This window comes from Mobula birostris, chromosome 9 (genome assembly GCF_030028105.1).
Source record: "Mobula birostris isolate sMobBir1 chromosome 9, sMobBir1.hap1, whole genome shotgun sequence".
NCBI classification, from domain to species: domain Eukaryota; kingdom Metazoa; phylum Chordata; class Chondrichthyes; order Myliobatiformes; family Myliobatidae; genus Mobula; species Mobula birostris.
Genome location: NC_092378.1, coordinates 104,473,823 through 104,498,375, shown reverse-complemented (window position 1 = coordinate 104,498,375; position 24,553 = coordinate 104,473,823). Strand labels below are relative to the sequence as shown.

Sequence of the window (24,553 nt, the reverse complement as noted above, 5' to 3'; positions counted from 1 at the left end):
TCTAAGAGTCTTTATCGTATCCGCCTCTACTACCGTCTCTGGCAGTGCATTCCATGCACCCACTGCTCTATGTCTGCTGTCTGCTTTCTCCTGCCACTTCAGGCACTCCATTTAAATAAGAACTTGTAACTGAGTTTAGCTTGAAGGGTTTCCTGAATGTTTAGTGTCCGTCTTGTCTCGTAAATAAATAGTTACCCTACTTACGGTCAGTGAGTCTATTCTGTCCCCAGTCTCAGAGCCCGCAAACTTGATCACCCAGCTCTAGTCTCTGAAAACGACAATCATCTGCTAAGACAACCAACACAGGGAGCTTGACATACTTTCAAAGGACCTTCCATCGAGGGGGTTGCTTTGATATTCATTCTTCGAGGATTTCCGTTTTTAGCTTTGCTCCAGGACCACTCAATACACATTTTGGAAGAGGTTGTCTCAGATACAAGCAGTATTGATCAACTGATCATTTCTTAGTTTGTGCAGAGGAACGTAATTACCTCATATATCACATTCTGTTGTGGACTACAACATAGTTGGTGCATTTTGTTCTATGCAGCAGTTGTGGGTGATAATGTGTCATAAATATCCAGCAATTCTCCCCAGTATGGTGTGACAGGAGTACTTTATTCTTATGAATGTGATTCCAAATCCTGTCATTGCTCTCAAAAGCTGCAAAGCCACTTTTCTCAGTGGGCAGAACTGCAGATCATAGGAGCAGAATTAGGCCATTCAGCCCATCGAGTCTGCTCCACCATTCCATAGTGGCCGATGTATGATCCCCCTCTACCTCAATCTCCTGCCTTTGCCCCGTAACCTTTGACACCCTGATTAATAGACCCAATCACCTGGCCCGCACCGCTGTTTGTAGCAAAGAATTTCACAGACTTAGCACATTCTGGTGGAAGAAACTTTTCATCATCTCTGTTTTAAGTGGATGTCCCTCCGTTCTAAGGCAGCACCCTCTAGTCCTAGACTCCCCCACTATAGGAAGCATCCTCTCCACATCTACTCCATCTAAGCCTTTCAATATTCGACAGGTTTCAATCTGATTCTCCTCATTCTACTAAACCCTAGTGAGTACAAGCCCAGAGCCATCAAATGCTCCTCTTATGTTAACCCTTTCATTCCTGTGATCATTCTCATGAACCTCCTCTGAACCCTCTCCAATGCCATCACATCATTTCTCAGATAAGGGGCTCAAAACTGTTCACAATACTCCAAGTACAGTCTCACCAGTGCCTTATAAAGCCTCAGCATTACATCCTTGCTCTTATACTCTAGACCCCTCGAAATGAATACTAACATTGCATTTGCCTTCCTCACCACAGTCTCAGTCTGCAAGTTAACCTTGAGGGAATCCTGCATAAGGACTGCCACCTTTGAGTTTTGAATTTTCTCCCTTTTTAGAAAATAGTTCACCCACCATTATTCCTTCTACCAAAGCACAGGACCATACACTTCCCTACACTATATTCCATCTGCCACTGCTTACTCCATTCTCCCAATTTGTCCAAGACAGCTCTTCTGCAGACTACCTGCTTCCTCAACACTTCCTGCCGCTCCACCTATCTTCATATCATCCACAAACTTGGTAACAAAGCCATCAATTCCTTCATCCAAATCATTGACATATAAAGTGAAAAGAAGCGGTCCCAAACCGAAACCTGCGGCACATCTCTAGCCACCAGCAGCCAACCAGAAAAGGCCAACTTTATTCTGACTCCTTCTCTCCCGTCAGTCAGTCAATCACCTATCCATGCTAGTATATTTCCTGTAATACCATGGGCTCTTATCTTGTTAAGCAGCCTCATGTGTGCCACCTTGTCAAAGACCTTCTAAAAATCCAAATAAACAACATCTACTGGTTCTTCTTTATCTATCCTCAAAAGAATTCCAACAGATTTGTAAGGCAAAATTTCCCCTTAAGGGAACCATGCTAACTTTGTTCTACTTTATCATGTGCCTCTAAGTGCCCTGAACCTCATCCTTAATAATAGACTCCAACATCTGTCCAACCACTGAACCAGCTTATAATTTCCTTTCTTCTGTTTCCCTCCCTTCTTAAAGAGTGGTGTGACATCTGCAGTTTTCCATTTCTCCAGAACCATTCCAGAATCTAGTGATCCTTGAAAGATAGTTACTACTGCCTCCACAATCACTTCAGCTACCTCTTTCAGGTGTCTTATCTACCTTCAGACTTTTCAGCTTCCCAGGCTTCTTCTCCTTAGTAATAGCAACGGCACTCACTTCTGCCCCCTGACACACTCACATTTCTGCTAGTGTCTTCCGCAGTGAAGACTGTTGCAAAATACTTATTAAGTTCGTTCGCCATTTTGTTGTCCCCCATTACTACCCCTCCAGCATCATTTCCAGTGGTTTTGAGATCCACTGTCATCTCTCTTTTACTCTTTATATATCCGGAAAAACTTTTTGTACCTTTTATATTACTGGCTAGCCTTCCTTCATATTTCATCTTTTCCCTCTTTATGGCTTTTTTAGTTTTGAATGGTTTGTCTTTAAAGGCTTCCCAATCCTCTAACTTCCCACTATGTTTTGCTATATCATATGTCCTCTCTTTTGCTATTATGCTGCCTTTGACTTCCCTTGTCAGCCACAGTTGCTTCATCTTACCTTTAGAATACTTATTCATCTTTGAGACGTACCTTTCCTCCACCTTCCAAGTTGCCCTCAGAAACTCCAGCCATTGCTGTTCTGCTGTCATCCCTGCTAGTGTCCCCTTCCAATCAACTTTGGCCAGTTCCTCTCTCATGTTTCTGTAATTTCCTTTACTCCACTATAATACTGATACATCCAATTTAGCTATTCCTTCTCAAACAGCAGGGTGAATTCTATCATAGTACCTCCTAGGGGTTCCTTTACCTTCATCTTCCTAATCAAATCTGGGTTATTACATAACACCTCATCCAGAATTGCCACTCCCCTAATGGGTTCAACCACAAGCTACTCTAAAAAGCCATCCTGTTGTTATACTATAAATTCCCTCCCTTGGGATCCAGCACCAACCTGATTTCCTAATCTAGCTGCATATTGAAATCCCCCATGATTATTGCAACATTGCCCTTTTTACATTCCATTTCTATCTCCCATTGTAATTTGTAGCCTAAATCCTGGCTACTGTTCAGGGGTCTGTATATACATTAGTGTGCCACAGTTCCGGGGAGACAATGGACTGCTTGGACGGACAGAATTTAAAAGAAGAGAGCGGGACAGTTGGCACATTTTGCTTGCCACAGTCTTGAGGAGGCATTGGATTGCACATAATCGGGCACTTGGCAAGGTCCAATAAAAGAAAGTTAAGTTTAAGCTGAGCGGCCATTGTGTGAGTGGGTCAGTATTAAAATGGGGAATTGAAGCTTTGGCTCATCGAGGCTTCAACAAGGAGAGGCGTAGGCCGTGGGTAGACTTTTTTTTCTTTCTTTCTTATTGCACAGTTGGAGCAGTGGGGATGCCAAGCAGGATAGTGGAATGCTCCTCTTGCAGGATATGGGAAGGCAGGGAGTCCTCCAGTGTCCCTGACAACTGCACAACTGCAGCTTCTAACAGACCACGACAAGGAGCCAGAGCTGGAACTGATCATTCGGGAGGCTGAGGGATTGATAGACAGAACATACAGGGAGGTAGTTACACCCAGGGTGCCGGACACAGGTAACTGGGTGACGGTGAGGAGAGGGGTAGGAGGCCAGTGCAGAGCGTCCCTGTGGCTGTTCCCCTCAACAACGGGCATATTGGTTTGGATTCCGTTGGGGTGGGGGTGGGAGAAGCTACAGCAGTCAGGCCTCTGGCACTGAGTGTGGCTCTGTGGCTCAGAAGAGAAGGAGGGAGAAGAGGTGAGCTGTAGTGATAGGGGATTCATTGGTTATGGGAACAGAAAGGAGGTTCTACGGATGTGAAATACAGAACATAGAACAGTACAGCCCAGGAACAGGCCCTTTGGCCCACAATGTTGTGCTGAACCTGCTAAAAAGTAAATCAAAAACTCCCAAAAACTACTCCCTCCTACCTACACAATGTCCATATCCCTCCATTTTCTTCACATCCATGTGCCTGTCTAAACGTCTCTTAAAAGCCTCTAATGTATTTGTCTCTACCACCACACCAGGCAGTGCATTGCAGACATCTTTCCCTCCCTGAGTAAAAAACTTAGCCCTCACATCCCCCCTCTCACCCTCAATGCATGCCCTCTGGTGTTAGACATTACAACCCTGGGAAACAGATACTCTCTGTCTACTCTGTCTATGCCTCTCATAATCTTATAAACCTTCTATCAGATCTCCCCTCAGCCTCCACCACTCCAGAGGAAACAACACAAGATTGTCCACCCTCTCATGATAGTACATGCCCTCTAAACCAGGCGGCATCCTGGTAAACCTCCTGCACCCTCTCCAAAGACTCAACATCCTTCCTATAGTGGGGCAACCAGAAATGTATGTAATACTCCAGATGTGGCCTAACCAGAGCCCTATAAGGTTGCAACATACCCTCTTGACTTTTGAATTCAAAGCCTCAACTAACAAAAGCAAGCATTCCATAAGCCTTCTGAACTACCTTATTGACCTGTGTAGCCAACTTCAAGGAGCTGTGAATTTGTATCCCATGATCTCTCTGTTCAGCAACTCTGTTAAGGATCTTGCCCTTAACAGTGTACTGTCTCCTTGCATTTGCCCTACCAAGGTGCAACACTTCACATTTATCAGGGTTAAACTTCATCTGCCATTTCTCTGCCCATATCTGTAACTGATCTACATTGCACTGTATTCTTTGCCAGTCTTCTACACCATCCACAACTCCATAATCTTGGTATCTTCTGCAAATTTACTAACCCACCCATGTACATTTTCATTCAGGTCATTTATATACAACACAAACAGCAGAAATCCCAGCACAGATCCCTGCAGAACACCACTAATTACAGACCATAAGATATAGACCAGAAGTAGGTCATTCAACTCATTGGGTCTGCTCCGCCATTCAATCATGGGCTGATCCAATCCTTCCAGTCATCCCCACTCCCCTGCTTTCATCCCATACCCCTTGATGCCCTGGCTGATCAAGAACCTATCTATCTCTGCCTTAAATACACCCAATGACTTGGCCTCCGCAGCCGCTCGTGACAACAAATTCCACAGATTTACTACCCTCTGACTAAAGTAATTTCTCCGCACCTCAGTTCTAAAAGGACGTCCTTCAATCCTGAAGACGTGCCCTCTTGTCCAAGGCTCCCCTACCAAAGGAAATAACTTTGCCATATCTAATCTGTTCAGGCTTTTTCACATTTGGAATGTTTCTCATTCTCCTGAACTCCAGGGAATACAGCCCAAGAGCTGCCAGACGTTCCTCATATGGTAACCCTTTCATTCCTGGAATCATTCTCAGGAATCTTCTCTGAACCCTCTCCAATGTCAAGACCTCCAGTTCAAATAAATCCCTTTGACCACTAACTCCTGTCTTCTTCGCGCAAGCCAGTTCTGAGCCCAAACAGCCAACTCGGCGTGGATCCCATGATTTTAATCCTCTTGATTCACCTCCCACAAGGGACTTCGTCAAACGTCCTACTAAGATCCACTTGCTCTACCTTCATCAATCTCGTCACCTTGTCAAAAAACTCAATCGAGTTGGTAAAATGTGACTTACTGGCTCTCCCTAATTAGACCATGGGTTTTTAAATGCTCATATATCCTATCCCGAAGAACTTTCTCCAGCAATTTCCCTGTAGCTGACGAGAGATTTAGCACTCTATAGTTTCCATGATTTTCCCTTGCTCCCTTCTTAAGTAGAGGTATGGCGAATCCGGATGGTTTGTTGCCTCCAGGCTGCTATGGTCTGGGACATCTTGGATCGAGTCCACAGCATTCTTAAGTGGGAGGGTGAGCAGCCAGAGGTCATGGTCCACATGGGTAGAAAGGGTGATGAGGTCCTGCAAAGGAGATACTAGATCTGCTGTAAGCAAATGAGACAGGGCTGGTGATAAAAATTTGGGTAGAAATTTGTAGGGGAACACTTTCCATCTAGTGATCATAATGCCATTAGTTTCAAGGTAATTAATTATGGAGAAGGATAGATATGGTCCTCAGATTGAGATTCTAAATTGCAGAAGGGCCAATTTTGGTGGTTTCAGAAAGGATCTGGCAAGTGTGGATTGGGACAGGCTGTTTTCTGGCAAAGCTGTACTTGGTTAGTGGAAGGCCTTCAAAAGTGAAATATTGAGAGTAAAAAGCTTGTATGTTCCTATCAGAATAAAAGGCAATGACAATGGGTTTAGGGAACCTTGGTTTTCGGGAGATATTGTGATCTTTGTTATGAAGAAAGAGGTGCAGGACTGGTATAGGCAGGCAGGAGCAAATGAGGTCCTTGAGGAGTGTAAGAAGTACAAGAGAACACTTAAAGAAATCAGGAGGGCTAAAAGAAGGCATGAGGTTGCTCTTGCAGACAAGGTGAAGGACAATCCTAAGGACTTGTTCAGATATATTGAGAGCAAAAGGATTGCAAGGGACAAAATTGGTCATCTGGAAAATCGAGTGGTAATCTATGCATGGAATTGAAAATGTTGGGGGAGATCTTAAATGTTTTTTTCTACCTGTATTTACTTGGGAGAGTCTATAGATATGAGCCAATGCAGCAGCAGGGTGATGGACCAAAAGAGATTACAGAGAACAAAGTGTTTGCTGTCTTGAGGTGATTTGGGGTGGATGAATCCCCAGGGCCAGACAATGTGCTCCCTTGGACCCTGTGGGAGGCTGGTGCAGAAATGGCAGCTGCCCTAGCACAGATATTTAAAACTGAGGTGCTGGTTAGAGGTGATTAATTAGGTAGACTCACTGCTGCGTGACTTAGGACAACAGCTGCTTTTTTTCGTTACTGCACCAAAGATACTGGAGAGGTTCAGCATATAACAGGACACATTAAATAAACACGCATACACATACATGTGTGAGCACATGCATGCACACATTTACACTGGTGTTAGTAATGTATATCTTATTCAAAGTATATGAAAGAGGCCCACACGGACACATTCAGACACTCACACTCCCCTCAATAAGCAAGGAGCACATCCAATATAGTGCAGGAGGGCCCATACACAGACACACAAGCACGCACCTTTCACAAAGCGCAAGAACAAATATGTGAACACATGCTGACCCAAATGCAAATGAAAATGTGTTTATGTTGACAGCCTTTCAATTTAACACAAGCTTTGGCTGGATGCAGTTTTTGAAACATGCTATATGTGCCAGCAGTTTGCCAGCACATACTGACCAAACTTAACAGTAGAGACTGGTAACATGGGGAAGTACTGACGAATGTTGAGCACCAGATCTGTCCCCACCTCCAGAGACAGTGAATAAAGTGGAAGGGGGTAATACCTTCAACCTATGATATTCCGTGATCCCACTGCCTTACCTGCTCTTGAGTGAGAAAGTTTAAATCTAACTTCTTATCCAGTTCCTCAAGCAACTGGTGAAGGAAGCCGTAGTCCACAGACTGGAGCTGGTGGTGTTTGCTGTAAGCCAGCCACTCACTGCAGGGAGAGAACAGTTACTCACTCACTGGTCCCGTTTATTATTTGTGGATCATTCCATTCATGTGACAAAGAAAATGGAGCTTTATTCTATATATACAACCCTTGCTTATTTTTTCTGTGAGTATTTCAATAGGTACATTTAATGTCAGAGAAATGTATACAATATACAAACCCCATTTCCAGAAAAGTTGGGATATTTTCCAAAATGCAATAAAAACAAAAATCTGTGCTACGTTAATTCACGTGAACCTTTATTTAACTGACAAAAGTACAAAGAAAAGATTTTCAATAGTTTTACTGAACAACTTAATTGTATTTTGTAAATGTACACAAATTTAGAATTTGATGGCTGCAACACACTCAACAAAAGTTGGGACAGAGGCATGTTGACCATTGTGTTACATCACCTTTCCTTTTAATAACACTTTTTAATCGTTTTGGAACTGAGGATACTAATTGTAGTAGATTTGCAATTGGAAATTTTGTCCATTCTTGCTTGATATAAGACTTCAGCTGCTCAACAGTCCGTGGTCTCCGTTGTCTGATTCTCCTCTTCATGATGCGCCATACATTTTCAATAGGAGATAGATCTGGACTGGCAGCAGGCCAGTCAAGCACACGCACTCTGTGTCTACAAAGCCACGCTGTTGTGGCCCGTGCAGAATGTGGTCTGGCATTGTCCTGCTGAAATAAGCATGGACGTCCCGGGAAGAGATGTCGCCTGGATGGCAACATATGTCTCTCTAAAATCCTAATATACACCTCAGAGTCAATGGTACCTTTACATACATGCAATTCACCAATGCCGTGGGCACTGATGCACCCCCATACCATCACAGATGCTGGCTTTGGCACCTTTTGCTGATAGCAATCTGGATGGTCATTTTCATCTTTGGCAAGGAGAACTCGATGCCCGTTTTTTCCGAAAACTAGCTGAAATGTGGACTCATCTGACCACAGCACACGGTTCCACAGTCTTTCGGTCCATCTGAGATGAGCTCGGGCCCAGAGAATTCGCCGGCGTTTCTGCATAGAGTTGATGTATGGCTTCCTCCTTGCGTAATACAGTTTCAAGTTGCATTTCTGGATGCAGAGACGGACTGTGTTGAGTGACAATAGTTTTCCCAAGTACTCCCGAGCCCGGGTGGCTATAATTGTCACAGTAGCATGACGGTTTCTTAGGCAGTGCCGCCTGAGGGCTCGAAGATCACGCGCATTCAACAGTGGTTTCCGACCTTGCCCTTTACGCACTGAGATGTCTCTGAATTCTCTGAATCTTTTCACAATATTATGTACAGTAGATGTTGAAAGACCTAAATTCTCTGCAATCTTGCGTTGAGAAATGTTCCTTTTGAACTGACTAACAATTCTCTCACGAATTTTGGCACAAAGGGGTGAGCCCCGACCCATCCTTGCTTGCAAAGACTGAGCCTTTGATGGACGCTACTTTTATACCCAGTCATGATACCTCACCTGCTACCAATTAGCCTGCTTAATGTGGAGTCTTCCAAACCGGTGTTACTTGAATATTCTGTGCACTTTTCAATCTTATTTTAACTCTGTCCCAACTTTTGTTGAGTGTGTTGCAGCCATCAAATTCTAAATTTGTGTGCATTTACAAAATACAATTAAGTTGGTCAGTAAAACTATTGAAAATCTTTTCTTTCTACTTTTGTCAGTTAAATAAAGGTTCACGTGAATTAACATATCACAGATTTTTGTTTTTATTGCATTTTGGAAAATATCCCAACTTTTCTGGAAATGGGGTTTTGTACATCCTGAAATGCTTTTTCTTCGCAAACATCCACGAAAACAGAGGAGTGCCCCAAAGAATGAGTGACAGTTAAATGTTAGAACCCCAAAGCACCTTCCTAAACTATTTGATTGATAGTTTAGAGGAGACTTCATCTAGTCAAGTTTAGTTATGATTATGGTCACGTGTACAAATGTGATGAGGTACAATGTTATCTTTTGTAACCTCAAAATATTAAACTAATTCAAATAGAGACACAGGAATCTGAAATGTGAGTCCAATTACAGGTTTACTTGAAGTGAGGTGCACATGTGTCCTGTGGTAATGAGATGATGTATGCAATTATCATGTTTTTACATATAACCATAATTAATTTTTAAAGTAACAAGAATGCTTAATCAATATATATATATACAATACTCAAATATTATTGAAATATTAAATATACAACATACAGTACAACAAAAAACTTGCTTGTGGCAAATTCACAGGCACGGAGGTACAGACAACACCCAGAATATAAATTATACTTTAACTATACATAAAATTATACCATACAGTGTAAAAAAACTGACTGTGCAAAAGCAAGACCTTAGTGCAAAATAAATGAAAGACACAATTGAAAACAAGGCTATGATAGTGCAAGGTGTACCTGTACTGTTCTGCTGTTGAGATAGGGTTAAGGTTGTGCAGGCTGATTCAAGGACATGATGGTTTTAAGAGAGAAGATCTTTCTGAACCTGATGGTGTGGGGCTTCAGGCTTCTTTATCCAGACAGTAGCAACAAGAAGATGGATGTGGGAATCCTTGATAACAGCTGCCTCCTGTATATGCTGTCAGTGGTGGGAGGGCTATGCCTGGAACAGACTGGGCTGTGTCCATTTCTCTCTGCAGCCTCTGTTAACCTGTGCCGGAGCTGCTCCGGGGACGACTGACATTGCTTTCTTTATGAATGGTGTCTTCCCAGTACAAAGCTCTCTGGGTCTTAAACCGATGAATGCCAATAGCAATATTTAAAGCATTACTATGATCAGCAGGCTTTATTACTTAAGGAAAGCAGCAACGGGAGTTATACTCACACAGATGCCTTTTGTTGAGGTAAGAGGTCAATTTGCATGGCATGCTGGGAGAGGATGGTGACAGCATGCTTGCTGAGGCCCCCATGGAATCTGCTCCAGTCATTCTGTGAGGAAAGGTAGGGAGTCAGAATTACTCACTCATCTGAGGGATTTCCTCTCTGGTTCCCCCCTGTCCTGAAGGTGCCCTCTCCCTCACCATTCTGCCTGGGGGATGAATGAACACAGAACATAAAACAGCACAGCACAGACAGGTCCTTCGGCCTGCCATGTTTTAACCTACTCCAAGACCATTTTAACGCTTCCCTCCCATAAAGACCTCCATTTGTCTTTCATTGATCCGCCTACTGTATCTAAGAGTCTCTTAAATGTCCCTAATGTATCTGTCTCTACCACCACCACCACCAGCAGTGTGTTCTGTACACCCACCAAATCTACCTCTGACATCCTGGCCACACTGTTCTCCGATCCTGTTAAAGTTATGCCCGCTCATACCCACTGTTTCCACTCAGGGAAAAGGCGCTCAGCATGATGCTGGCAAGTGGAAGTGGAATCCCAAGGTTTTGGCCATCATTATTGAGGACCATCTCCTCTCTTCTCACAGAAGAGGGCTTGACTGGAATCTTGCTGGGAATTTGTCCCCGCCAACACCATAACGGTAATCCCCAACCATGCGAGTGGTCACCATGGCCGAGATGGGCTGGACAGCCTATTCCCTGCTCTACCACTCTATAACTATGAGACATCAGCGCAGAAAAGTCACAGAGGCTGACACCTCAATGTCTAGACGAAGCTCCCAATTCAGGACTTGAGATTCAAGCTTGTTTAATGTCGTTTCCTGTACACGAGTGTAAAGGAGAACAAAATAATTGTTTCCCTGGATCCGATGCAGGACAAAAAACACAAAAGGTAGAGAACAAAATAACAATAAAAACACAATAAATATAAATACTTAAGATAGTTTAGGTACGTAGATTGATCGTATGTCCATAAAGTGACGCTAGGCACAGGAGTGCCTGTGCGTAAGGCGACTGACAGGAAATGATAAAGTAGTGGTGGTTGGGGGTGTGTAGGGGTGGGTTAGTGGGTGGAGGTGCTGATCAGCTTTACTGCTCGGGGGAAGTCACTGTTTTTGAGTCTGCTGGTAGTGCCATGGATGCTAAGTAACGTCCTTCCTGATGGTAGTGGGAGAAACAGACCATGATCAGGGTGGGTGGGGCCCTTCATGATGTCACTGGCCCTTCTCCGGCACCTTCCTGTGGATGTGTCCTCGGTGGTAGACAGGCTGGTGCTGATTTCCGGCACCTTCCTGTGGATGTGTCCTCGGTGGTAGGCAGGCTGGTGCTGGTGATGGGTTGGACAGTTCTGACTGCCCGTTGTGGAGCCTTGCTGTCCGCCGCAGTGTAGTCTCCGTACCAAGCAGTGATGCAGTTTGTCGGGATGCTCTCTACTGTGCACCTGTAGAATGCCGTGAGTATGGATGTGTGCAATCCAGCTCCCTTCGGCCTTTGGGGAAAATAGAGGTGTTGGCGAGCTTTCCTGACTATGTAGGGTGTGTTCTGGGATCATGGAAGGTGTGAGATGCGCACTCCCAGGAACGTGAAACTGCTTGCAGTTTCCTCTGCCGTGGCGCTGTCATATAAAGAGGTGTGAGTGGTGCGAGTTTTCCTGGAGTTGATAACCATCTCCTTTGTCTTGTTTATGCAATGTCCTGGTTCATATTTTTACTGTTATGCTGTAGGTATTTCATTTAGCAGTTCTGTAAAAACAGTCTGTTCTGTTTTCAGCTTGTTTGGGTTATTGTTGAAGATAAAGGATGAGGAGAAATGTGTGCCATCCAATTAGGAGGGTTGAATTAAGGCGAGGTTGCCCATTGACCTCTGCTTTGGGACTGGCGAGGAAAATCTACCACAGAAGACTTATCTGATGTATGCATCTGATATGAGAGGGGAGCTGAAAAAGGCTTATGAATTAGCTGAGGTCTTGGCTACCAAGCAGAATCAAGGAAACCAGGGCATTTCATTAACATTGAGGAAGAGGTTATTTGCCTGGCACTAGGCCTTGGGCTCTTCCACCTCCTCTCTTTAGGCTGTCTGATTGTTGTTGGTGATGAGCCCCACCACTGCTGTGTCATTGGTGAAATTGACGAAGTGATCACTCGGGTGTTTGGCTGCGCAGTCGCGTGTGATCAGAGTGTACAGCAGTGGGCTCAGCACACAGCCCTTTGAGGCACCCACGTTGAGGATGATGAGGAGGGAGCATCTTGACTATCTGAGGTCCAACACTCAGTGGTGCATTTAGACCGAGGAGTAGGAGTTTGTTCACCAAGGTCTGCGGAACAATAGTGTCAAATGCCGAACTGAAACCCAGAAACAGCATTCTGACATAAGTGTCCATGTTTTCTAGGTGTGTCAGGGCCAGGTGCTATAGTGGTTCTTTCGGTAAGTGTGCACTGCGGCAAGAATGGAGTGTTTGATGTGTGCCATTATCTGCCCAATTATTGCAATTTAAATTGCAAATAATTACAAGTACCTTTACTGCAAATGGTTTTGGTGACACAACAATTCAAATGAATGTATGCCAGAGTTTCAGCATGCATGAGGAATTTAATATCCGCTCATATCACTTATGTACCAGCCTGACCACACCTACTCGTGACAAATGCATTTACCTGCAGTTTGGGAAGCTCGGCTGTTAGCAGCTGCCTCAGCAGCAGCTCATGGATCATCATGGGTCCCATCGTGCTGGACAACTCCGTATCTCTCTGCAAGAAGAGGGAACAGCTGCCACCAATCGGGCCACAGACACCAAGCCCACTGCTGCTCTATCACGGCTGAAGAAACTGACTGCCTGCGGGTACGCATCTCCCTCTTGACTGTAGTAGAGAATGTCCTGCTCCTGAAGGTGCCGACTCTAACTGGGGTAAGGGTCCCTTCTCTTCTGAAGCCAGTGATTCTCACTGGGGGACAGATCCTGTTTCGTCCTGAAGGCACTGGCTCTGACTGGGGTTTGGGTCCACTCCTCTTCTGAAGCCACTGATTCTGAACTCCGGTGTCATAGAACATAGAACAGTACAGCACAGTACAGGCCCTTCAGCCCACAATGCTGTGCCGACCCTCAAACCCTGACTATGGAACATAGAACAGCACAGCACAGTACAGGCCCTTCAGCCCACAATATTGTGCTGACCCTCAAACCCGGCCTATAGAACATAGAATCCTGAAGAGCCTTTCTCTTCCTCTCATCTGACTGTCTAATATCTCTGCTCAGTGCTTGCAGCCTCATCAAATGTCTAAGCTGTTTACCCCTATAGGCTTTGGTGCTCAGAATAGAGCAGGGTCCTCAGTTCCCACTAATAGACGCATAGTCCCACAGTAAAGATCTCATTACGGAATATTGACATATCACAGAGCCACACCAGAGTCTCTTATCCTGACTATCACTTCCCATACCTGCATCATGGTCAGGGAAAGAATGAGGTGGCAGTCTCCTTCAACCCGAGAAGAGCTTGATCGAGGCTCCAATTTATACCATCTGTCAATCCCTTCAACAGGAATTTCCTGATAAAGGAACAGAAGAGATTCAGATTTTGGAATGAACCAGTGGAGACAAGAGACTGCAGAGGGTGGAATCTGGAGCACAAGGAACCTGCAGGAGGAGCATGCAGACACAAGAGATGCTGCAGGTGCTAGAAATCTTGAGCAACACCCACCAAATGCTGGAGGAACTCAGCAGGACAGGCAGCATCTATAGAGGGAAATTAACGGTCAACGTTTTGGGCCGAAAGCCCTTTGTCAGGTCTTCTGATGAAGGATCTCAGTCCAAAATGGCAACCATTCACTTCCCTCCATAGATACTGCCTGACCTGCTGAGTTCTTCTAGCATTTTGTGGGTGTTCCTTCAGCAATAAACTGCTCCCTATGCCACACTTACGCTGATAGGAATATCGAGGCAGCCAAGGAAATCATCAATGTTTTCTTCCTGTGAACCCGAGGACCCGTTAGCTCGAGCTGACTTCATGATCTGTTTGAAGTACCTATGTAAATAAAATGACAGTCAGTAAATTGTGACACCTTGAACTGGGGGATGAAGCTTGACCAGGCACACCAGCACTGAGTGACATGGCCTGGATGTGAGCATCCACCACAACCACTCAGTAAAAGGAAAATAGATGATAAAGATCCCCTTTATACAGGGTGAACTGGACCTTCACTCCTACACTGCTGCATAGAAGAATGTTCCCAAACAACCTCATGGTGCTTTCACAATGAGTTAAAACAACGTCTGACTGAGTGCACAACCTTGGACGCTGACCGTCCATTTCCCTCCATAGATGCCGCCTGACCCGCAGTTCCTCCAGCTTCTCGATGTCTGATTAATTCCTGGTAATATTTAAATAATTTAAAATGCTGTTAGATTAACCCAGTAAAAAGGGTCATAAAAACATTCTTGTTTGGAATACAAGAGATTCTGTAGATGCTGGAAATCCTGATGGTGGGTCCCATCGGCTGTTTATTCCTCTTTGCAGATACTGCCTGACTTGCTGAGTTCTGTCAGCATTTTGTGTGTGTTACTCTTGTTTAGACAAGTTCCATCTATACCCTCCCATGGCAGGTGGAATAGAATGAGAAATAACTGAGGCTATTTTTACAAAATTCCATACTTTGTATTAATTGATTGTGCCACTTAAAATGCTATATTCTGAATCTTGCAACTTGATTACTTGTAGAAGCATTGATTGCAGACAACATTAGCTATGCTTGCTGTGATCCGGAATGTAGATAAAGTGGATATCCTCGCTATGACCATAAGGGCTTCAGGTCCTCTGGTTTCCTCTCACATGCCGAAGGTTGATTAATTAATGTAAATTACCCCAGTTGCTGGTGGGAAAATCAGAGGTTAGAGGGTGAGTGGGGAAATAGGATTGAGGATAGTGCTGTGGGAGTGGTATGGACTCTCCACACTGAGGTGAAGGAAATACGAATATGAGTGGATATGAAGAAAATTCCCATTGAGACGAAGATTAGGAACCAGGAGACAAGGAACGGAGATGATTGGCAAACGTTGATTCTGTCATGAACCCAGAACTGAGTTTTAATAAGGAAAATAAAAGTTGAGCTTGATAAACTGCCCATCTGAGTCTCTTTATTTTTATTTTTAATTTTAATTTTATTTTTATTGACATACAGTGCAAAATAGACCCTTCCAGCCCTTCGAGCCATGCCTGATTTAACCCTAGTCTAATCATGAGACAATTTACAATGACCAGTTAATCTACCAACTGGTACGTCTTTAGAATGTGGGAAGAAACGGGAGCACCTGGAGGAAACCTACGTGGTCACGGGGAGAACGTACAGGCAGCGGTGGGAGCTGAACCTGGGTCGCTGGTACTGTAAAGCGTTGTGCTGGCCACTACGTTACTGTGCTTGCTTGTAATTAGAATTCATTTTTTAATAGTGTAATCTGCCATCTCAGCACGACACATGTCTAAAGTGCTTTTTTAGGAGCTTAGGAAAATAGAGGGCTATGCAGTAAAGAAATTCTAGGCAGCTTCTAGAGTAGGTTGTGGGCCGAAGGGCCTGTAATTTGCTGTAGATTTTCTATGTTTTCTATGTTTCTTTATGATAAAAAAGAATTGTTAATAACCTGGAACAAATCAGAATATTTAATCCCTATTTCTGTCTTTAACAGTGTATAGAATGACAAAATTCCTGCAGTTTGTATGAATGGGATTTAATTGCAATTTTAGGAGTGTGTAAAATTGATGAGAAGAGCAATTGAAATTGGAGTGCTCAGTGGTGTTGGGACCCTGATCCTGAAAGATGTTCACTGTAAAGACTTTCAAGCTGTGGTTGGGTAGAAACGTTCTCTTGTCTCCTTGATAATGGACTTTCTGGGTGAAGCAGCTGAGTGAACCCGGTCATTATCTGAGGCACAGAGAGAAAAGATCAAATGGCATGTGGCATGACAAAGAGATGCAAATGTGAGTGCGCTGTTCTGAGTGAGAATAGAAGAATGCAGAAATGCAGGCTTGTTAATGTGCCCCAGAGCAAAAAAAATCTACGTCATCAAGCTATAGCTGTCTATAATACCTGTAGACAGAGAAAGAGACTGTGAGACCAACAAGACAGAGTTAAACCACATGGGTATTTTTGACACGGCCCTGAGACTGTTGGAAATGAAGGGAAGATGATGGTTTACAATGATTTTCTGTGTGGTTGTATGCTTGCAAAGGAACAGTAAAGAAGCTCTTTAACGTTACAATGAAACACTGTAATTTTCTTTGTATGAGTTATTTACAGTTTTTAATAAAGAAATTATAGAAATGGGCAAATAGCAGAAATATCGGGGTTAGTTTGATGCTACGTGGGGAACTTCCTTTCAGACTGAGGAGAAAATGTAACTAATTCTAGCTTGTCCAGATGAGGTACTGCATTCTGCAGTTTGTCTGTTTACAACATGGAACAATAGACAATAGACAATATCAGCTATGCAAAGTCCTTTCACAAGGCTACAGTTCAGAAAAACAAATCTATATATGGGCATAGTAGATTAATAAAGCTAGATAAAGGAGCCACTGGGATTACTTGTCTAGTGGGTTTTGTCTTGCAGAGTTGTACAAAATGTTCCTGAAAAGGGTAACAAATGTATGATTGACAATGATAAACATTTAGTTAGGTGACAGGCTCCTTTAATTGGGCAACTGAGTCAAGGGATATAATTAAAGTGATCGTTCTGTACAGGTCTCCAAACTTCTAAGCTTGTGACATTTATTTGATTGGATAATGAATGGGCCAATTTAACTTACCTGCCCATTCCTTTCAAACCACTGATCTGATTGAGATTTTTACATGCCTCAGCAACTGAAACATCGTCATCATGGTCCCTAGAGAGAGAACAACAATGCATTGTTATTCATTTCATGCTTTAAGGCTCCTTGCTCATTGCAGTGTATATACGTGTGTGTGCCCATCGTGTACGGCTCTGAGCAAGTTCACAAGTCGTTTCACGTCATGCAACTCTGGCACAAATACTGAGGCAGGAAGGAACTGGACCATCATACCAAATTAGGCTGGGGCCAGAATCCATTTGCCAGGAATGCGGTGATGCTCAGGGAAAGGAACTAATATAATTTGTAGATCTGAAGCAAACTGATGGGACAAAAGGATGCCTATCATCAGGAAAAAATATATCAAAGGGAAATTAAAGAATGTAGGTTTTAATCTAGGAGAGAGAAATAAGAAATATGTGAGTAAATAAATGATTTAGAAGTGTGAGTGATGCAAATAATTTTGCTCTCTGAGAATGCACGTGTATAAATATTGAGCGATTCACTTGCACAAGTGAATGATATAGCAGCTGAAACTGAGCGCTTCAGATATTCAAGACTGATATAAATATATCAGGTTATAACATTCAAAGTTCAGAAGTTGAAAGAGTTCAAAGTAAGTAAATTTATTATCAAAGTAGATATATGTCACACTGAGATTCATTTTCTTGTGGGCATACTCTGCAAATCTATAGAATAACAACCATAGCAGAATCAGTGAAAGATCAACTAGAGTGCAGAGAACAGAAACAGTGGAAATGCAAATATAAGCACATAGCAATAAATAATGAGAACACGAGGGTAATGAGATAGAGAGCCCTTGAAAGTGAGATCAGTGGTAGTGGGAACATTTCAATGATGGGGCAAGTGAAGTTGAGTGAAGTTATCCCCTTTTATCCTGGAGCCTGATGGTTGAGGGGTAGTAACTGTTTTTGAACCTGGTGGTATGAGTCCTGAGGCTCCTGTACCTTCAGCGAGAAGAGAGCATGACCTGGGTGGTGGGATCTCTGATAATGGGTGCTGCTTTTCTACATGTAGACGTTTCATTATAGATGTGCTCAGTGGCTCAGATGAACAATAGAATAAAAAGGCAGAGAAGAGCGAACAGACTTGATGACTAATGTTGTAACCTTACCATTGTTGGGGGAAGAAATAAAGACATTCAAGCAAGAAAAGAAAGAATTAAGAATTTGAAAAATATTTAATATTCATTTGTAGTAGTAAAATCAGAAGGCATAAAAAGTGTGTTATTAATAGTTTAGCTTAACTTTCCTGTAGATTGGGATAAGTAAATTAACTCTTGTCTGTAGAGTAAGTGCGTAGCATACAGCATACTCTTCTGCAACAGCATATTCCCCCAAAGAAAAAGATCAGGTCACACAGCACTTAGTAATGAGTAAAAGTCTCAATATCTGCGAATATTTTAGTATTTAATCATTGTAATTATAGTACGAGTTAGTCTAATGACATGAAACAGCTATTAAAATTCTTGATTACATTAGGACTAATTTCCGTGTGCTGAGGCAGAGGGTACTCATGATGAATTGGACAAATCTGCTAGTACGTGAAGCCAGTGGGAGGTGCATGAGACGAGTTAACAGTGGTATGCTGAGGATATAGAGGGATCTTGGGGTCCAAGTCCATACCTCCAACATTCAAGCTTCAAGTTGATTTATCGGGTGTACTTTGGAACATACAGTGAAATATGTCACTTGCAACATAGCCAGGGGTGTGCTGGGGACAGTCCGCAGATATCGAAGATCCCTGAAAGTGGCTGCACAGGTTGGTAGGGTGGTAAAGAAAGCATTTGGCATTCTTGCCTTTATTAGTCAAGGCACCAAGTTCAATAGTCGGTAAGTTGCATTTCAGCTTTATAAATTTATAACATTTAGTTCTGGTTGCCATATTATGGGAAGGAAGTGGAGTCTTTGGAGAGAGTGCAGAAGAGGTTCACCAGGATGTTGCCTGGATTAAAGAGCATGAATTAGGAGAGGTTGGACAAACATGGGTTTTTCCTCTGGAGTGTTGGAGGTTGGGGTCAAAGCTGATAGAAGGTTATAAGATTATGAAAAGCACAGATTGTTTTGCCTGCAGGCACCTCCCAGTATCCAGCCAGCTAACAGGAGTCCCTTGACACTCTTTTCTAACACATCACCTGCAGCCTATTTAAGCCCAGCTCTCATCCATGGTCCTTGTTCACTCATTAAACTGGCTGGACTCATTCAATTACTTCCAGCTTTCAGCTTCTTTGTAGCCTGTGTGTTTAGTATCCGTTCTCTCACGTTTTGTGGCCCCTTGTGGCTTGTTACTTTTCAGACTACATTATTAAAGTTATTGATCACTGCTAATTCATCACTGCTTCTCTGAATTTAGGTCAAGCTTCCTCTTCATTTCCCGGCATAGGCAGAGTAGACAGCTGGTATCTTTGTCCCAGGGCTAAGATTTCGAAGATAAGAGGGAGTAAGTTGAAACGAGATGTGCAGAGTAGGGCAATTGTTTTACACAGATTGTGGCTGATGCCTACAATGCAATGCCTGGGAAGGTGGTGGAGGGAAATACAACAGAGTCATTAAAGGAGGTTGTTAGATAGGTACATGAATGTACAGGGAATGCAGGGTTATGGACATAGTGTAGGCAGAATGGATTAGATCAGTTAGATATTTGGAAAAATCAGGCAGATACTGGATCCCAAGAGAAAAAATATATGGAGTGCCCAAGAAACGGATTTTTAGAGCAGCTTATGGTCAAACTCACTAGAGAAAAGCAAATTCTCGATTTGGTGTTGTACAATGAACCAGATTTGATTAGGGAGCTTAAGGTAAAGGCACCCTTAGGAGACGGTGATCAAAGTATGATAGAATTCACCTTGAAGTTTGAGAAGCAAAAGCTAAAATTGGATGTGTTGGTATCACAATTGAGCAAAGGTAACTACAGAGCCATGAGAGAGGATCTGGCCTGATTGGAAGGTACACTAGCAGGGATGATGGCTGCAATGGCTGTGGTTCCTGAGTGTAATTCAGAAGACACTGAATCAGTTCATCCTAAAGAAGAAACATTCCAAAAGGTAGGATATGGCAAATGTGGCTGACAAGGAAAGTCAAAGACATCATGAAAGCAAAAGAAAAGGCACACAATCTAACAAAAATTTATGGGAAGCTAGAGGATTGGGAAGCTTTTCAAAACCAGCAGAAAGCAACTAAGCAAGCTATAGGGAGGAAAAAAAAATATGAATAAAAGAGGATATCAGAAGTTTATTTTTCAGATAGATAAAGAGTAAAAGAGAGACAAGAATGGACATTGATCCACTGGAAAATGACATTGGAGAGGTAGTAATGGGAACAAAGATGAACTGAGTAAGTATTTTGCAACAATTTTCACTGTGGAAGACACCAGCAACATCCCAGAAATTTGAGCAAGTTAGGGAGCAGAAATGAATGTAGTTGCTATTACTAGTGAGAAGGTGCTTGGGAAGCTGAAAGGTATGAAGATAGATAACTCACCTGAACTACACGGAATACAACCCAGGGTTCTGAAAGAGGTAGCTGAAGAATTTGTGAAGGCATTAAGGTTGATCTTTCAAGAATCACTAGATGCCGGAATGGTTCTGGAGGACTGGATAATTGCAAATATTACTCCACTTTTAAGAAGGCAGAGAGACAAAAGACAGGGTATTACAACTACCTAGCCCAACTTCAGTGGCTGGCAAGATGTTAGAGTCCATTGTTAAGGAAGTGGTTTTGGGGTACTTGGAGGCACATGGTAAACTAGGTTGAAGTCAGCATGGTTTTCTTAAAGGAAACTCTTCCCTGACAAATCTATTAGAATTCTTCGAGGAAATATTAGACAGGATAGACAAAGGAGAGTCAGTGGATGTTGCTCACTTAGATTTTCAGAAGGCCTTTGGCAAGATGCCACACATGAGGCTGCTAAATAAAACAGGAACCCATTCTACAGGATATACACTAGCACGAATGAAAGATTAGCTGACTGGCAGAAAGTAAAGAGTGGAAATAAAGTGTGCCTTCAGTGGTGTTCTGCAGGGATTGGCATTGGCTCCACTACTTTTCACATTAAATGTTAATGACCTAGATGATGGAATTGATGGCTTTGTGTCTAAGGTTGAGGATAATTCAAAGATAAGAGGAGGGGCAGGTAGTGTTGAGGAAGTGTTGAAGTGTGGCCTCCTGTATATCTGTGAGACCCAGTGTAGATTGGGAGACTGCTTTGCCGATTACCTCCATTCCGTCCGCCAGGAAAAGAGGGATCTCCCGGTGGTCACCCATTTAATTCCACTTCCCATTCCCATTCCAACATGTCAGTCCATGGCCTGCTCTACTGCTGCGATGAGGCCACACTCAGGTTGGGGCAGCAACACTTTATATTCTGTCTGGGTAGCCTCGAACCTGATGGCATGAACATTGCTTTCTTGAACTTCTGGTAGTTGCTACCCCCACCCTCTCATTCACCATCCCCCATTCCCATTTCCCTCTCTCACCTTACCTGCTCATCCCCTCCCTCTGGTGCTCCTCCCCCTTCTCTTTCCTCCATGGTGTTCTGTCCACTCCTATTAGATTCCCCCTTCTCCAGCCTTTTATCTCTTTCACCAATTGACTTCCCAGCTCTCTACCTCACCCCCCCCCCCACCGCTCCTGGTTTCATCTATCACCTACTGCCTTGTATTTTTTCCTACTCACCCCCACCTACTTACTCTCACCTCTCATCTTTCTTTCCAACGTCTCGGCCCGAAATGTCAACTGTTTACTCTTTTCCATAGATGCTGCCTGGCATTTTGTGTGTGTTGCTTGGATCCAGCATCTGCAGATTTTCTCCTGTTAGTGTTGAAGAAGCAGGAATCCTGCTGAAGGACTTGAACTGATTACGAGAATGGGCAATAGAGTGGGAGATGGAAATAGTGTAGGGATGTGTATGGTTATGCACTTTGGTAGGAGGAGTAAGTGTACAGACTATTCACTAAGCAAGGAGCAAATTCAGGAATCAGAGGTAGAAAGGGACTTGGGATCCTAGTACAGGATTCCCTAAAGCTAACTTATAGGTTGAATTGGTACGTTTGTAGTAAGGAAGACAAATAGAATGTTAGCATTCATTTTGAGAGGACTAGAATATAAAAGCAATGATGTAATACTGAGGCTACAAGAGGCATTGGTCAGACCACATTTGGAGAATTGTGAACTGTTTTGGGCCTCTTATCTAAGGAAGGGTCTGCTGCCCTTAGAGAGGGTCCAGGGGAGATTTACAAAAATGATCCCAGGAAAGAAAGGGTTAACATATAAGGAGTGTTTGATGGCTCTAGTTTAGAATAATGAATGGGGGTCTCATTGAAACCTACCAAATATCAAAAGGCCTGGATAAACTGGAAATGGACAGGGTATTTCGTATAGTGGAGGAGTCTAGGACCAGAGAGCACAGCCTCGGAATAGAAGAACGTCCCTTTAGAACGGAGATGAGAAGGAACTTCTTTAGCCAGAGGGTGGTGAATCTGTGGAATTCATTGCCACATATGGCTGTGGAGGCAAAGTCATTGGGTGCATTTAAAACTGAGTTTGATAGGTTTTTGATTAGTAAGGGTATCAAAGATTACAGGGAGTAGCAGGAGAATGGGTTTGAGAGAGGAAAGTATTAGCCATCATTGAATGCCAGAATAGACTCGATGGACTGAATGGCCTAATTATGCTCCTATATCTTATGGCCTTATTTAATTAGTTCAGTACAACATAATGGGCCAAAGTGCTTGTTCCTGTTCTGTACCGTTCTATGTTCCATGCTGTATACAGAATAATTTTATACCAATCAACGCACAAGAGCCCTGGGTGCGAAGCCAAACCCTTGGGGAATGTAGGTGGTCAGCATAAAGTTAAAAAAAAATGCATGCAAAGTGTTAAAAACTGGTGTCGATCCGAGAAACTGGGAAGGGTACAAAGAACAGAAAGAGCAACAACAGGGCATGTGAAAAGAACATCAAAATCAAACAAAAATTTCTATTCTTATGTCAGGAAGATGGGAGTAGCCAACATCAACGTGGGCTCATTAACAACAGATAACTCATACAGCAAGTTAAATAAGGAAGTGGTAGATTTTCTTTCAGTATTTGTAGCAGGAGAAGACAGCAACCCTCAGTTATCAAAGGAAACTAACAGTCAGTCAGAGTCGGAACTCCCCAAAGTGACCATAAGCAAAGTTGGAGGGGTTGAAGGAAAGAACTGGGGCACCACTGTCACATAGTGGTTAGTGCGACGCTATTGTAGATCAGGGCGTTCCGGAGTTCGAAGTTCAATTCTGGAGCTGTTCTGTAAGGAGTCTCTGTACGTCCTCCCCATCGAGTGTGTAGATTTCCTCCAGGTCCTCTTGGTTTTCCCCCACAGTCCAAAGACATACTGGTTAGGCGAATTGGTCCTGTGATTAGGTTAGGGTTAATCGGGTTTGTTGGGGGTTGCTGGGGCAGTGTAGCTCAAAGGGCCAGAAAAGTCTACCTTGCCCTATCTTGCTAAATAAAATAAATAATTACAATAAGACCATAAGATATGATATAGTTGGGATCACAGAGACATGGCTCCAGGGTGACCAAGGATGGGAGCTCAACATTCAGGAATATTCAATATTCAGGAGGGATAGACATGAAAAAAAAGGAGGTGGGGTGGCGTTGCTGGTTAGAAAGGAGATTAACGCAATAGAAAGGAAAGACATAAACCGGGAGGATGTGGAATCGATATGGGTAGAGCTGCGTAACACTAAGGGGCAGAAAACGCTGGTGAGAGTTGTGTACAGGCCACCTAACAGTAGTAGTGAGGTTGGGGATGGTATTAAACAGGAAATTAGAAATGTGTTCAATAAAGGAACAGCAGTTATAATGGGTGACTTCAATCTATATGTAGATTGGGTGAACCAAATTGGTAAGGGTGCTGAGGAAAAGGATTTCTTGGAATGTATGCGGGATGGTTTTTTGAACCAACATGTCGAGGAACCAACTAGAGAGCAGGCTATTCTAGACTGGGTATTGAGCAATGAGGAAGGGTTAATTAGCAATCTTGTCGTGAGAGGCCCCTTGGGTAAGAGTGACCATAATATGGTGGAATTCTTCATTAAGATGGAGAGTGACATAGTTAATTCAGAAACAAAGGTTCTGAACTTAAAGAAGGGTAACTTTGAAGGTATGAGACGTGAATTAGATAAGATAGACTGGCAAATGACACTTAAAGGGTTGACGGTGGATATGCAATGGCAAGCATTTAAAGGTTGCATGGATGAACTACAACAATTGTTCATCCCAGTTTGACAAAAGAATAAATCAGGGAAGGTAGTAAACCTGTGGCTGACAAGGGAAATTAGGGATAATATCAATT

At 43.2% G+C, this 24,553-nt stretch overlaps 1 protein-coding gene across 1 annotated transcript in view; it reads right to left on the bottom strand.

The window, feature by feature from the left end:
* baiap3 (BAI1 associated protein 3) overlaps positions 1-24,553 on the bottom strand; it is an 85,549-nt gene that overhangs the window by 41,160 nt on the left and 19,836 nt on the right. The window contains exons 8-13 of the mRNA XM_072267293.1: positions 17,175-17,252; positions 14,300-14,402; positions 13,819-13,926; positions 13,038-13,130; positions 10,370-10,473; positions 7,417-7,534 (exon numbers count right to left, since the gene is read on the bottom strand). Coding sequence (XP_072123394.1) covers positions 7,417-7,534; positions 10,370-10,473; positions 13,038-13,130; positions 13,819-13,926; positions 14,300-14,402; positions 17,175-17,252 — 604 coding nt within the window. The remainder of the gene's footprint in view (positions 1-7,416; positions 7,535-10,369; positions 10,474-13,037; positions 13,131-13,818; positions 13,927-14,299; positions 14,403-17,174; positions 17,253-24,553) is intronic.